At 54.2% G+C, this 15,830-nt stretch overlaps 1 protein-coding gene across 4 annotated transcripts in view; it reads left to right on the forward strand.

Moving 5' to 3' along the window:
* TOM1 (target of myb1 membrane trafficking protein) overlaps positions 1-15,830 on the forward strand; it is a 50,956-nt gene that overhangs the window by 9,892 nt on the left and 25,234 nt on the right. For 2 of the 4 annotated variants that reach the window (XM_001155008.7, XM_009438260.5), the window contains exons 2-6: positions 8,672-8,756; positions 12,770-12,848; positions 13,839-13,988; positions 14,307-14,441; positions 14,579-14,725. In XM_001155008.7, the coding sequence (XP_001155008.5) occupies positions 8,672-8,756; positions 12,770-12,848; positions 13,839-13,988; positions 14,307-14,441; positions 14,579-14,725 (596 nt within the window). Of the gene's footprint in view, positions 1-8,671; positions 8,757-12,549; positions 12,656-12,769; positions 12,849-13,838; positions 13,989-14,306; positions 14,442-14,578; positions 14,726-15,830 lie in introns of those variants that run through there. The other 2 variants (XM_016939068.4, XM_063807707.1) reach the window with 1 other exon arrangement.

The following is a 15,830-nucleotide window of genomic DNA, read 5'->3' on the forward strand; positions in this document are numbered from 1 at the left end:
CCTGTAATCCCAGCTACCCTGGAGGCTGAGACAGGAGAATCGCTTGAACCGGTGAGGCGGAAGTTGCAGTGAGCCAAGATCGTGCCACAGCACTCCAGCCTGGACAACAGAGTGAGACTCCATCTCAAAAAAAAAAAAAAAAAAGAGAACTGAGAGACCCTCTGGGTTTCCCTTTGAGTGACAATATCTGTGTCCATCTAGAATGAATTCGTTCAGTAGCGGCTCCTTCTGTATTTCTGCCTAACCTTCTTGACCACATTGGTTTCATCCTCGTGCTTGCATTCTCACGGTAGGAAGCACAGGTGAAAGTACCAAGTGTCTGTGTCTCTATTACCAAGAAAGCAAAACCTTCCCCAGGAGCCGCCCAAGAGACACCCGCTTCCATCTCTGTGGCCAAAAGTCCCAGGGCTACTTCTGGCTGCAAGGAGGTCTAGAAAAGCTAAATGCTGTGAGCCCAGGGGGAGCATCTTCCACAACTATTGGAGTCAGCTCCACATGGTAGGGTTAATAAAAATTTCACATAGTCACTGAGTACAGTAATAGAAATACAGTATCTAGCAAGGACAGGTAAGTGTGGCGTGCGGGTTCCCACACTGCATTTCCAGATGGACAGCATGGCTGGCCTATATCCAGAGGGGTCGGTCAGAATAGTGAAGGCTCTGGAGATCATTACCAGAGTGGAGTGGTCACAGGTCCTGAGGATGTTGGAGGACAGATTAAGGAGGGACGTGGTACTTTTTAAAAGTATTCAAAGGGTCACGGTGGCTCACGCCTGTAATCCCAGCACTTTGGGAGGCCAAGATGGGTGGATCACGAGGTCAAGAGATCGAGACCATCCTGGCCAATGTGGTGAAACCCTGTCTCTACTAAAAATACAAAAATTAGCTGGGCATGGTGGCACACGCCTGTAGTCCCAGCTACTCGGGAGGCCGAGCGAGGCAGGTGAACTTCAACCCAGTAGTTGGAGGTTGCAGTGAGCCAAGATCGTGCCACTGCACTCCAGCCTGGGCAACAGTGAGACTCTGTCTCAAAAAAAAAATGTATTCAGAGGATTGCAAATTGGAAGAAAGATTAGGATTTCCACACAATAGCTAGTAAGGGATCAATGAGTGCCTAAGTGTGGAGGTGTTTCATTTACACTGTTATAAAGGTTTACTGTGCTGGTGAATACAGCCTCATCTTTCATTCAGTCATTCAGCAAACAGGTACTGCAGGTTTATCATGGCCCAGGTCCCATCTGGGGTAGACAGACCATTCGTGAGCTATAACCGCCACCCTTAAAGAGCTCACAGACTCCTGGGAGAGAGAGATGTAGAAACAAAGAGATCGCCCAACAGAGTTATTTTAATCACTCCACTAAGCAGTGCTTAGAGTTGTGGTCTGTGGAAAATGCTACTGGCCGCTAGCTGGAAGGAATAGGCCCTGGCGGGGTGGGGGGTGTCAGGGCGGACTCCACCAGGAGACCTGACCTTTGATCTGGGCTTAGGAGCACGAGTTGAGGTGGGGAGGAGCACATTTCTTCCTGGAAGAAGGGCAGTGTGTTCAGAAGCACAGAAGCCTGAGGAGGGTGATGGGGTGGCTGTGGGCGGTCAGCTGAGCTGGTGAGTGGGAGTGGGAGGAAGGACTGGGCCAGGTCTCAGTGCCGGCTCCCGAGGGCTTCAGTGGAGCCCAGTGCCTTCAGGTCCATGCCGTAGTTGTCCACCGCGGAGCAGTCCCATGGGAAGGCCAGGGCAGCTGGACCTCACTCCTTAAAGAGGAATATTAATCACGAATACTTTGAGCTGCAGGTAACAGGAAACCCAACCAGCAGAGTCTGAAACCACCACAACAACGCACTTTGTTTACCTAGCAAGAAGCCTGAAGGTTGGCAGTTTCAGGGTGGGTTTGACAGCTCCACGATGTCTCAAAACAACCAGACTCTTTCTTGTTCTGTCCTTAGCCTGGTGGCTAATCAGTGAAATACAGTGATTGTTGTTCTGGGAAGGTAGGGTAGGCAGGGGCAGTCAGCATCGAACTGAGCACCTAGGCAGTGCGGAGCCTCAGTCGGTCATTCCAAAAGTATGTAATGCCCCCCTCTGCTCTGTTGCACCAGAAGGTGGGCCCCAGAAGGGTCTGCCCCAGGCAGGCAGAGGCAGTCTTCACGGGGACAGAGCAGAGTGGAGAGCACACGAGTTTGGAGCACGCAGGCCTGGCTTTGCATCTAGCAAGTCACAAACCTCTGCACATTGGCTGCCCCCACGACAGACGGGGATGTGGGGAGGTGACACAAATGGAGGTCCTCCAAGCATCCTGCACAGGCTGACACTTCTTCACTGAATGATGGCTGTCATTGTTCTCCATGATGTTGTTATTGTCATGGTGCAGGATGAGGAGTGACACGGTCTACCCAGAAGGAGGCACCACTGAGGAGCCAACCCTGGGTGGGGCTTAGAAGATGAGGGGAGTTCGGCTGGGCACGGTGGCTCATGCCTGTAATCCCAGCACTTTAGGAGGCCGAGGCAGGTGGATCACGAGGTCAGAAGTTCAAGACAAGCCTGGTCAATATGGTGAAACCCCATCTCTACTAAAAATACAAAATTAGCCGGGCATGGTGGCACACACCTGTAATCCCAGCTACTCGGGAGGCCGAGGCAGGAGAATCGCTTGAACCTGGGAGGTGGAGGTTGCAGTGAGCAGAGATTGCGCCACTGTACTCCAGCCTGGGCAATAGAGTGAGACTCAGTCTCAAAAAAAAAAAAAAAAAGAAGATGAGGAGAGTTCGGCTGGGCACGGTGGCTCACGCCTGTAATCCCAGCACTTTGGGAGGCCGAGGCGGGTGGATCACAAGGTCAGGAGTTCAAGACCAGCCTGGCCAAGGTGGTGAAACCTCATCTCTACTAAAAACACACAAAAAAATTAGGCGGGCGCCTGTAATCCCAGCTACTTTGGGGGCTGAGGCAGAGAATTGCTTAAACCCAGGAGACGGAAGTTGCAGTGAGCCGAGATCGCACCACTGTACTCCAGCCTGGGCGACAGAACGAGACTCCGTCTCAAAAAAAAAAAAAAAAGATAAGGGGAGTTCAGGAGTTCAGCTGACTCATTCCTCCTCTTCATCAGCACACCTGGCACTGTCTCAGCACCTGGTCTTTCCTGCCATGGAAACGACCTTTTGGAATTGTCAGTTGTGGCCTCCCACTGGACTGTAAACCACCACTGGGGCAGGACCTTGCTGGATTTGCTCACTGACGTCTCCCTGTAGCCTGGACAAGTGTTGAGAATGTTTGAGAAGCACATAACGTCGTGGTTATGAATATGGACTTGAGAACCAGACTTCTCTGGCTTTGAATCTGCTCTGCATCTCACAAACTGTGTGACTGCAGGCAAATTGCTGACTTCTCCATGCCCTTGAGTTTATTCATCCTCTGTCTTAAAGGTTGTGATGACGGGTGACTGAGGGTGTGACGTGCTTATTAGTCCCATGCCTGGTGCATGCTGAGTGCCAGAAGAGCATGTGAACTGGATGAGCCTGACTGAATGAGGAATGGCATTGCAGACAGGAGCTCAGAGGCGTGAGAGGACAAGCCACATAGAGGAAGGGGGTACAGCTGACTGTGGCTGACGTCAGCCCCTGGAGAGTTCAGGCTTTTGATCCTCAGGCAGTGAGGGTGATGGACAATGTTTAAACAGAGGAAGTTGTGCTTGGAGTTATGTTTGAGTAGAGTGTGGAGGTGACAGTGCAGGCCTGGGGAGGTGGCAGCTTGAGCCAGAGCTGTCTCAGTGATCATGAGACTGTTGGAATGTGCAGGGTGGGAGCGAGCGGGCTCCAGGCTGCTTCCCACAAGGCTGGTGTGGAAAGGGGTGATACTGGCCGGACACAGTGGGCAGTGGCTCACACCTGTAATCCCAGCACTTTGGGAGGCCAAGGCGGGTGGATCACTTGAGGTCAGGAGTTTGAGACCAGCCTGACCAACATGGTGAAGTCCCATCTCTACTAAAAATACAAAACTTAGCCAGGTGTGTTGGCAGGTACCTGTAATCCCAGCTACTCGGGAGGCTGAGGCAGGAGAATCGCTTAAACCTGGGAGGCAGAGGTTGCAGTGAGCCAAGATCATGCCACTGTACTCCAACCTGGGTGACAGAACGAGACTGTCTCAAAAAAAAGAAAGAAAGAAAGAAAGGGGTGATACCATACCATGGCCCCCATCTCTGATCCTGCCCGTGGTGTGGCGTGTCTTTGGTGACTACTCTTTCTTTCTCTTGGCCCAAGTCATAGTCATTGTAGCTCGGTTACTCATTGCTAGCCTTTCCTGACGTCATACTGACATTGTCTGGCTGCAAGGTCACAACATCCTGTGAGGCAGGCAGTCTTATCCTGATTTTACGGGTGCAAAAACAGAGACTCAGAGGGGCTGGATCTTTGCCCACGGTCTATGAGTTAGGTCAGGCCAGACTCGTCCCACTCCATCCTCATCTCCATGAGGGGCAGGTGGGTCTTGCCATCGTGCCAGGCAGATTATCTGGAGCCCTCCAGGGAGGTGGTATCTGCACCAGGCCCAACAGGGAGAGGACAGACTGCTGTAAGGACGCACAGGTGCCCAGTGATCCGAAGCCACAGGCTTGCCAGCCATAAACAACTGCAAAGCCGCCTGATGACAGGTGGAGGATTGCAGGGCCCGGCTCTGTCAGGAGCTGGAAGACAAGAGCACAGCTGCTACCCGGAGGCCCTTGAAGGTTACAGCTCCGAGGTCGGGGAATCAGTTGTCATTCTCTTGGTAACTGGCAACCACTGTCTGTGTTTTTATTCCCCCTTCTTAAAATAGCAAGTTGAATTACTTCTGTGGTGAAGAACAAAAACAAAGCAAATATTGCCAGGTTCCTGTGGGTTTAAAATTCTGCCCTGATGGAATATGCCTACCCTGTGGGCATCTGAAGGAAATCCACATGATTCTCCGCAATCCTGTTGTCCACACCTGGACCTGGAGGAACCTGGAGGAACCTAGAAGGGGTTGGCAAGTGATGGTCTGGGCAGATGTGTCCCACAGCCTCCCAACAGCTGTCTTGTACTGGAATTGCTCAGATCGGCCTTGTCCCGATTTTGTCTCCTCCTCCTCTTCCTCTCCCCTTTCTTGTTTAGGCCACATGTCCCCTCCCACCCTGCAGAAAACCTTCGTCTTCTGATTGGCTCTGCCCACTGCTGCCTGCTGCCACTCAGGGCTCAGGAGCTTGCCTGCACTGCTTGGGTCACATCAGACTCATGCACGGGGTGGGGGCGGGGGGGTCCTTCTGCACCCACCTGATTCCCGGGTATGGGATTTCTCTTATTTATCAATGTCCCCGCTTCCCTTTAAAAGCCACTTGCTTGCCTTTCCAAAACAACCACAGCCTCTCCTGAAACACTGATGTTCCCTCCTCCAGGAGATGAGAGGTGCCCATCGTTTTCAGGGGGTACTGGGGACAGAAGAGGATCTGATGGTGGGGACCACTGAGAGGCCTGCCGGTGGAGCTCAGGGAGGAGAGGGCCGACTCCCTGTGTGGTCAGGAAGGACACTTCTGGGAAAACAGAGTTCCCCGCCCCTGCTGAGAGATGCGGATGGCACAGAAGCCTCAGGCACCTGCGCCACAGCGTCAGCGGCTGCCCCGCCCTTACCTCTGTGTGCCCTTTGCAAGTTGGTGATCTCTCTGTGCTTCAGTTTCCTCATGAGATGAGGGCAATAATGCACACCTTACAGTGTGTGAAAATTAAATCTCATTCTTCATGTGAACAGCTAATGCTGCTTGATATTCTATGGCATATAACTTGGGAAGTTAAAATATTATTATTGTGGAAGGACATGCAGGCCAGGTCGAAGACTAGGGAGACACGGAAGGGTTTGGGCAGGAAGGACACTGTCATTTTCAGGTTTCAGAAAGTTCCTTCTGGGCAATGTGGAGAATGGGTGGGAGGAGGGAGGCAGGAGGAGGGAAGAAGCTGAGGCGGTAGTCTAGCGGGAGGATGGTGGCCGGGCTGGGGCAGGGGCAGTGGCAGAGGGGATGGTGTGATGGACAGAGATTTGGGAGCTGACTTGGCAGGACTTCATGGCCTTTAGGTGTGGGTAGGGAGGGAGATGGCACTAATCCTCTGGCCTGTGTGACTGGGGCTTGCTGAGATGTGGCCTGTGGCAGAGGAGCAGGTTCTGTAGGTTAACACTGACTGACATGACTAACCCCCGCCCCAAAACCCTCCAAAGCAGGGCATGGCCCTCTGCTCAGAGGGACACTTGTTCAGCCCGCTGTGTTCTTCCCAGGTGGCTCTGTAAGTGTGGAACCCCCAAGGGCAGGGGTGTGGTACAAAGAAGCCACACTCAGTAAACCTTCACAGGATGGATGACTCTGTCTTTCAGCCCTGTCAGAGGAGCTTTCCTCATCCCCTCCTCCAGGCCTGATCTAGGGGTAAAGCAACCGCCCTCTGCCTCAGCCGCCTGGCATGTGTCCTGGGCCACCCTGGCATCCGTCTGGCTCAGGACCTGAGGGTAGAACTGAAGTTGGGCCAATTGCAAAACCAAGGTCTCAGAGCCACAGTTTTAGTGTTGGTTGAGCCAGCCTGGCTAGAAGAGGGCCCTATCCAGTCCCACAGAAACTGCCCTCCTCTGTCCTCTGGCAGACTGGGTTTAGCATGCACGGTGGCTTCTTTTGGGCACCTTAAGGCAGGGACCATGCCCACCGAGTCCACCATGGTATCCCAGTGCCTGGAACCGGCCTGGCTTACAAATAGCTATGTAGCAAGCGAGGAGTCACCCACCCTCCCCGAGCCGGGGCACAGCCGTGAGGAGAGAGCCTCCCTTGCAGGACAGTGTGACATCACGTGGAATAACAAGTTCTACATGCCTACTCTGGCACACACTCCTGACAGATAATAGACAGCCGGCAGCACTGTGCTCAAGTGCCCGGCCCGTCAGCCAGCAGGTGTGCCAGGGCCGGCAGGGTGGCTGCAGCAGGCGGATGAGTACTTTGCATGTGACACTTGCAGGGGAGGGAGCCTTGGGTAGTGCCCTGTGTCAGAACAGGGTCTCACCCTTAAAAGGCTGAGCAAAGCCTGTCTTATCACACAGTCCTCCATGTAGTCACAATACATACCAGCCAGAGTGATGTGCGTAATAGAACGTTACCTGCAAAAAACAGGGCACAAAATTTCCTGTGTGCACGTGGTTGACGCGTGAAGATAGCATCTAGGAAGGCGCAGAGAACAAAAAACAGGCTATGCGGCACCTCCCTTTCCTAAAGACCGTTTACAAAGGTGCCGGCACTGCGAGTTCCTGCGTTCATCATTCATGTAATACCAATTAGTGCCTCCCACACTACAGTTCACAAAAGGCTGCCTAGCCCGGTGCTTGCTACCGTGCAGACCTGCAGCCAGTGGTCCCGGCCATGGCCCTGACAGGCTTCCAGAACTCTGCAGCCGACTCCCGGCCTGGAAATCTTACCCTAGGAACTGCCACAAAGTGAAAATTTCGTGGAACTGAATAGAGGTGGTGGTGGTTGTATTTAGTATTACAAGTGTACCAAATGCCACTGAATTATACATGGTAAAATGGTTAGTTTTATTTTATGTGACTTTCACCTCAACTTTTTTAAAAAAGAACCACCACCACTTGCTGAGTGTTTATTTTGGGCCCGTACCGTGCTGATACCTTGCCGTGCTGATACCTTACTGTGCTGTTACCTTGCATGAATCATCACCTCTCTTTGGAGTAGTTCTGCCGGGTGGCTCGGCATCGGTCCCTTCTGTGGGTGCCTCAGAAGGGTACAGGAGGGCCAGGTGACCTGTTAGTAATGGAGCATTTGCTTCCTAGGTAAAGAAGGTCTCTGTGAGATTCTAGAGGAACCTGGTTACAGGGGATGCCTCTAGGAAGAGGGGGCTGGGGCAGGGGACAGAGATAGATTTACCTAGCTCCATTGTATACCACTTGAGAACTTTTAGATTTTGTATCCTGTGAATGGTTACCAACTCAAAAGATAATTCTTTTGTGCTTGTTTGTTTGTTTGTTTTGGAGATGGAGTTTCACTCTCGTTGTCCAGGCTGGAGTGTGATGGCTCAATCTCATTGCAACCTCCGCCTCCTGGGATCAAATGATTCTCCTGCCTCAGCCTCCCAAGTAGCCAGGATTACAGGCATGTGCCACCATGCCCAGCTACTTTTTTGTAGTTAGTAAAGACAGGGCTTCACCATGTTGGTCAGGCTGGTCTCAACTCCTGACCTCAGGTGATCCACCCACCTCAGCCTCCCAAAGTGCTGGGATTACAGGCGTGAGCCACCGCGCCCAGCTCAAAAGATAATTCTAAAGTCAAGGGAGAACATCTTATCTACAGAAATGAAGCAAAGCACTGTCTCCATATTGTCATGTCAGGAATAAGCACACGGAGGCCCACCTAGATTCCCCTCTGGCGCATCCCTTTGGTGCACTCAGAGTCATGGTTTCCTCATCCATTGAAGGGCAGAGGTACTCCGGCCTCAGTGGCTACAAGAATCTAGTGACGATGGGACAATGTGTATAGAGCAGTCTCACACAGGGCCAGGCCCTGTGCCCAGGAAGCGTCTGTCATCTTCCTCCTCCCCATCTCATCCGGCCCTGCACCCCCCTCCTCTCCCACCCACGGTTTGAGTTTACCCATTCAGGACCCCCTCATGACTTTATGACTCATGGTTTCTTCTCAGAGAAAGCCACAGATGGCTCCCTGCAGAGCGAGGACTGGGCCCTCAACATGGAGATCTGCGACATCATCAACGAGACAGAGGAAGGGTAAGGGCCCCCCAAGGAGAGGTTGTGGGGCACAGGCAGAGATGGCCATCCCACCACGCAGCACACTCCTGCACCCTTCCAGGGAGCCCCTGCCCCAGCCCCATTGCTGCCATAGCCACCAAGTCTGACCCAACCCGCTTGGCTGCAGAGGCCATCTGAGCCCCTAGTACCTGAGCCCCATCCAAGGTAGGAATTCACAGCTGGCCCCTGGGGGCTGCCACCCCACCCCGCCTCTCTTAGTGGCAGCCCAGATTCCACACGGATCTGGAAGCCCAGCCTTGTGTACAGTGTCTGCCTAGGATGAGGCAAGCTGGAGACTCTTAATCAGAAGTTGACCCCAAGCGCCATCTGCATTCTGCAGGCGGGAGTGTGTACTAGAGAGACTCCGGCTTTTCTGCGAGCAAAAACAGACTTCCATTTCCTTAAGATTTGAAACCAGCCTGGAGGGTAAGGGAGATCACAAGGATGGCAGGGAAAGTGAAGCTGAACCGTGAGCCTGAACAGCACTGGCGTTTGCCGGGCGTTTCTGGTGTTGGGGTCACGGTATCGTCTTGCTCAGTGCCAAGGAGCCCTGCCAAGGCACGTGGTGTGGGGGAAGGATTGGGGTCTTGGCCTCCAATGTCTGACTCGTTGTCACTGACCAGCCGTGTAACCTTCGGAAGTCACTTTACCTCTCTAGGTCTTTGTCCTCGAAGGTGCTCTGTTAGATCCTTCCAGCAATAAGCCCGAGTCCCTGGAGGGAGCAGAAAGGGGATGCGAGGGTCCCTGTCCTCTCAGCAAAACCCAGCGAAGGCTGGGCAGAGGTGTGGGAGCCGTGGGCAGCAGGAAGTGCTGCCAGACGAGGCCTCCATCCTGAGAAATCAGTATGGACCCTCCTTTCCCTCTCCAGTTCTCACTGGGATCATCCAGCTCTCCCGTGGCCAGTGCAGGGTTCCTCTCAGCCCGGGAGGGCTTTGCGTGGAGAGGCGCAGGCTGGATGCAGGTGGAGGGCAGGGAGTGCCCAGCTCTGAGCTGGAGGGAGGCTGTGGGCATCTGAGTCACACAGTCAAGGCCCAGTCAGGAGAGGGCAGTGGCTGCCAGGAACCGGCCGGTGGCTTCCTCAGCCCTGCTCCCTGATCTTGCCAAGGACTCATGAGAGTGAGGGTGAGGTAAGGAGTGGTGGGCAGAGGTCAGAAGAAAGAAAGCAGGAGGCAGAAAACCTCACCAAGCCTCTAGACAGGCCTGGGAGCTTCATGGACGTCGCAGCTGCAAGTCACTGCAGTATCCTTGGGGACAGCAAGCCCCCATGTCCCTTATAAACATGGGAGGAACAGGCTCAGCGTCGGTCAGGTGCATTGCTATTTATTTGAGCACTTTGTGTGTTCCAGGCAACATAGGAGGCACTAGGGACCCAGCAGTGATCAAAAGGCAGGCGTGACCCTTGACCTCACCAAGCATGGCACCTAAACTTAGCCTCGTTGCTAAAGTGTCTCCCCCACTGGGTTGTGGCCTCCTTGTCATATACTTTGTGCTCCCAGCAGAGTACCGGACATCATGGGCCCACAGCAGTGGCAAGGCCAGAACTTCCGATTCCCAGTGCTTCCCTCTAGGGAGGGAAGGCGTCCAATAAGGACGCTGTCCTGCGCTCTAGGAGGCTTCTTCTCTCCCAGGGTGGGCCCCCAGGTCAGTGGCGCATGGCGGAACATGCCAGGGAATGATTCTGATTCCCTTGTCTCTAGGCCACCCTAGAAGAGGTGGAAAGAAGTCACTATAAAGCGCTGAAGTAGCCCGTGGGTCAGTGGCCAGGCCAAGACTAGGAGCCAGGGACGGGCGAGGGGCTGCCCAGGGAGGCAAGGGTTGGAAACTGCTCTCAGGCTTCTGGGCCAGGGCCCCCCTTGGTGGGCCACCATCCCTTTCCCCACCGTGTCCCTTCCACCGCAGGCCTGACCGCCTCCATAGCTCTAGCCCCTAGGCAGGCTCTGTCCCTAGGAAGCCTTGCCTCTGCCTTCACTCCTGCTGAGAACCAGTGCCAGGGTTCCAGGCTCTCCTGCCTTAGTCCTGGATGGGGTCAGCACTGACAGCCAGGCAGACAGCCAGATGGGTCCCAGTGGCCACTGGCCAGGCTGAGAAATGTTACTTGTGCTTCAGTAGTGTGATGGGCTCTAGGAAGAGAAGCTGTCCAAAGAGAACACCATCCCTGCCCTCTAGCAGGCTTCTTCTCTACCCAGGGTGGGCCCCCAGTTCAATGTGGCATGGCAGAACAGGCCAGGGAGACTGGAGGACCTGGGAAAGTGTTGTGGAAGGGGTGGATTTTAGCTGAGGCTTCACCTCATGGATGTGGAGGTCAGGAGCCTTCAGGGTGCAAGTGGGGGCCCTGCACAAAGGCTTTTAGACAAGAGCAGTCAGGGCAGCACTGAGTATACCTGTATAGGGCCGAGGGTGGAGGGTGGTGGGAATCACAGAGGGGACAGGGAGAGCAGGCTGGCACCCCAGCTTCCAGGGGCCTCCCAACACCGTGACCCCTAGGCTTCTTCAGCCCTCCCCGACCTCCCCCACACTCAGTGTGGCCTCCTCTTAGTTCCTCCAAGGCATCAAGCTCCTCTGCACCCAAGACCTTGGTCCAGGCTCTGACCTTGACCCAAACTGCTCTGCCCCCACTCCCCCCGGCTGGTCCTTCCCATCTTTCAAGGCCCAACTACAAGACCACCCCCTCGGAGGTCTTTTCTGACCACCCCTCACCTCTGCTCTTTTTCCAGGACCTGCTTATTCCTTGCTCTTCTTTGGATCTCCCCGCAAGGTGGGGAGGAGGCAGGGCCATATGGTCTTGTTTGCCACTGTGTCCCCAGCACCTAGCATGGTGCCACACACATATTGGGTGCTTAATAAGAGTTGAATGGGCCAGACATGGTGGCTCACACTGGTAGTCTCAGCGTTTTGGGAGGCTGAGGCAGGAGGATCACTTGAGCCCAGGAGTTCCGGGCTGCAGCGAGCTGTGATTGCACCACTGCACTCCAGCCTGGGCAACAGAGTGAGACTCTGTCTCAGAAGGCAAAAAAAAAAAAAAAAAAAAAAAGACTTGAATGGAAGGGTAAATGGACAGATAGAGCAGCTGGCCAGGACAGGGCATCAGAACAATATGCTAGCTGGGCTCAGGGACTCACGCCTGTAATCACAACATATTGGGAGGCCGAGGTGGGAGAATCATTTGAGCCCAGGAGTTTGAGACCAGCCTGGGCAACATAGCAAGACCCCATCTCTATTTTTGTAATGAAAACACTATGCCTCCAGGTTATTTGTTCTTAAACTTGAGCATGCATAAGAAACCCCTGGGGAGCATGAGAAGCATTCAGATTCAGGGGCCCCACTCCCTGAGAATTTGGTTCAGGTGGTCTAGGGTGGGGACCTAGGGTTCTGCTATTTTTTTTGAATGTCCTTTGTTTTTTTGAGACAGGGTCTCACTCTGTCACCCAGGCTGGAGTACAGTGGCGCAATCTCGGCTCTCACTCTGTTGCCCAGGCTGGAGTACAGTAGCGTAATCTCGGCTCACTGCAACCTCTGCCTCCTGGGTTCAAGCGATTCTCCCGCCTCAACCTCCCAAGTAGCTGGGATTACAGGGTCATACCACCACGCCCGGCAAATTTTTGTATTTTTAGTAGAGACAGGGTTTCACCATGTTGGCCAGGCTGGTCTTGAACTCCTGGCCTCAAGTGATCCACCTGCCTCAGCCTCCCAAAGTCCTGGGATTACAGGCATGAGCCACCGTGCCCGGCCAGGTTCTGCACTTTTAACAAAACGCTCTCACCTTTTCTCAAAGTGACTCTGCTGCTGGAGGTCCAGGGGCCACAGGTTGTGAGTCCATGCTAAGCAATGGGCTAGGAAGATTCTGATGTGATCAGAACCTGGCTGGATACACAAAACAGGTGGGGCACAGGGAGGATGGGCCAATAAGAACTGTTCCAACTCTCCAGGGCCTCTGGTGTTGGGTAAGGGGGCTCTGTTCCTAAGCCCACCCTTTTTCTTGTCCTCCTTCTTAGTCCCAAAGATGCCCTCCGAGCAGTAAAGAAGAGAATCGTGGGGAATAAGAACTTCCACGAGGTGATGCTGGCTCTCACAGTGAGTGCCCCATCTGTCTGTCCTGTGGCAGGACTACGGTCCACTGAAAGTCACCTCCCCTCAGACCCAGCAGGACTCCCAGCCTCCTCTGAGCTCCTCATTTGAGAGCTGGAAAGGTCTGTGGGCAACGCACTGTCCTGTCTACACTGCAGGCGGATGCAGAATGGCAAGAGGCCATTTGGAAAGGTTCTCCCCAATCCCCCAGCATGGGAACAGACTCTTACATCACTCCAGAACCACTGGCAGGGAGAGCCTGGGCCAAAGGACCTGCGGGTGACATTGAAGCTCAGTAAACCCAGGCCTCCGCGGGGGCAGGGAGGCTGGCTGACTGAGTTGGGTGCTGCCCGGCACTTTGGTGCTCTGGCAAATGAATGTAAAATAAATACCAGTGGCTGAGAACAGTCTTGCCCACACCACTGAACCAGCCCAGATCTCAGGGCGGCCAGACACGCGTGGGCCTCCTAGCCGTCAGCATGGGTTTGGCTGGGGAAGATATAAATGCTGTCCCACCCTCCTCCACAAGCAGCATTTATATCCAGGTGAATTGGCTTAAGCAAAAAGCAAAGGCATTTCCTGCAGTGGGAAGTGGAGAGTGGGGAGGGAAGTTCAGTGCCTTTTCCCTGGGCCACAGGCTCACCAGTCGATTGACATCTCAGATGCTCCTTGATTTCCTCTTGGAGAGCCCCTTCTCTCTAGACCATGTTTAGCTCAGAGACAGCATTGGGATTCTGCGTGCACTGACGCCAGTCAGGGAAGGAAGTCCAGCCCACACACCACACCTCTGCCCACCCTAGGCCGTGCCCTCCAGTAAACAAGTTCCCCAGTCCTGGCATTGTCCCAGTCCTCCACATTCAAGGGTCTCACTCCAGGAAGTCCCATCTCCTCTCCCGGGCCTCCTCTCTGGGACACAGGAGGAGCCACGAGGGTGGGGGTTCTGAGCACCGCCTCTCCTCTGACCAAGGTGCTCGACGGCACCTCTCGGCCCTCCAGGTCTTAGAAACCTGTGTCAAGAACTGCGGGCACCGCTTCCACGTGCTGGTGGCCAGCCAGGACTTCGTGGAGAGTGTGCTGGTGAGGACCATCCTGCCCAAGAACAACCCACCCACCATCGTGCATGACAAAGTGCTCAACCTCATCCAGGTGAGTGCCAGGACAGGGCAGGGCAGGGCCAGGAAGAGCTGTCAGTGCAGGAGCTTCCTGCCCAGTGGAGAGTCGAGGCCATCGTGTTTGTCCCAGGCTCCACTTCTCATTTCGGGGCGTCTCGGTTGTCGGCTGGTGGGATGTTCTGTGGGGAGGGAGGCTTGCCAACTGCGTGCTTTGCTGTGGAGTGGGCAGAGCACATGTAGTTAAAAAAAAAAAAAAAGCAGGGAAAGAATGTCTGTTCTCTGTCTGAGTGCCAGGTGGGCAGGCTCACAGGTGAGCTGTGGTTACCGGCTGTATCCCCTTGTCCCCTCTCAGTCCTGGGCTGACGCGTTCCGCAGCTCCCCCGATCTGACAGGTGTGGTCACCATCTATGAGGACCTGCGGAGGAAAGGCCTGGAGTTCCCCATGACTGACCTGGACATGCTGTCACCCATCCACACACCGCAGAGGGTGAGAGAATTGCCGTACCGGGAACCAAGGGAAGGGAGGCAGGACTCATCCCCAGAGACATCACCAGGCTGGCCCCTAACTTCCTGGGCTCTTGATGTTCCCAGGAGCCCTCACTGATCCTGTTTTCCTCCCACTAGACCGTGTTCAACTCAGAGACACAATCAGGACAGGATTCTGTGGGCACTGACTCCAGCCAGCAAGAGGACTCTGGCCAGCACGCTGCCCCTCTGCCCGCCCCGCCCATACTCTCCAGTGACACGCCCATAGCACCAACCCCGGAACAGGTAAACGAGCCTGGGGTCAGAACCGTCAGGTCCAGGCAGGTGGGCCACACACGTCAGGGAGGGCCCCCTGTCAGAATTTACCATCCACGGAGCCTCCACTTCTTCCTCACAGCAGCCCTCAGGGTATGTGTGGTTCTTCCTGTTTGAGCGATGAGGCTCAGAGAGGTCCATTCACTTGCCCAGAGCACACCGTCATCAGAGACAGTTGGGATCCAAGCTCACGTCTGTCTGACTCCTGGCAGGCACTGCCCTGTACCTTGGCCATTTTCCAACCTGTGTTTTCTGCGGGGCCCTCCAACAGCACCGTGGAGAGATGTCCTGTAGGCGGCCCCTTCAGGCCAGCTCCACCTGTGTGGTTTCTTACACACTCACAGCTTTCATTTGAGCTGGGCATGGTCACGTGCATCTGTGATCTCAGCTTCTCAAAGGTTCAGGCAGGAGGATGGCTTGAACCCAGGAGTTTGAGACCAGGCTGGGCAACATAGAGAGACCTGTTTCAAAAAAAAAAAGGCTTCATTTGAAGAGAGGTTCTGCCTGAAAAGTTTTCAAACATCTGTGCAAAAAATAAAAAACATATGTACATTGTACCATGCTGCTTCCCATGAAGTCTCAAGAAGGTCTGAAGCTTTTTTGTTTGTTCTGAAACAGTCTTGCTCTGTCACCCAGGCTGGAGTGCAGTGGCACCATCTAGGCTCACTGCAACCTCTGCCTCCCAGGTTCAAGCAATTCTCCTGCCTCAGCCTCCTGAGTAGCTGGGACTACAGGCATGAGCCACCATGCCCAGCTAATTTTTTGTATTTTTAGTAGAGATGGAGTTTCATCATGTTGGCCAGGCTAGTCTCCAACTCCTGAGCTCAAGTGATCTACTCGTCTTGGCCTCCTAAAGTGCTGGGATTACAGGCATGAGCCACCGCACCCAGCCAAGAAGGTTTGAGGCTTAGTATGAGATTCTAGGGGACAGGTTTTCCCAGCCCTCTGACTAGCTTTGAAGGATTACCCACCTCAGAGCAGGTGGCACCCTGGGCATGTCACTTCCTTCCTCCTCATGGCCCACTGGGCCATGAGCTGCTTGTGGAGTGCCACAGCTGCTGTATCTGCTGAGTGA

This window comes from Pan troglodytes, chromosome 23 (assembly GCF_028858775.2).
Source record: "Pan troglodytes isolate AG18354 chromosome 23, NHGRI_mPanTro3-v2.0_pri, whole genome shotgun sequence".
NCBI lineage: Eukaryota > Metazoa > Chordata > Mammalia > Primates > Hominidae > Pan > Pan troglodytes.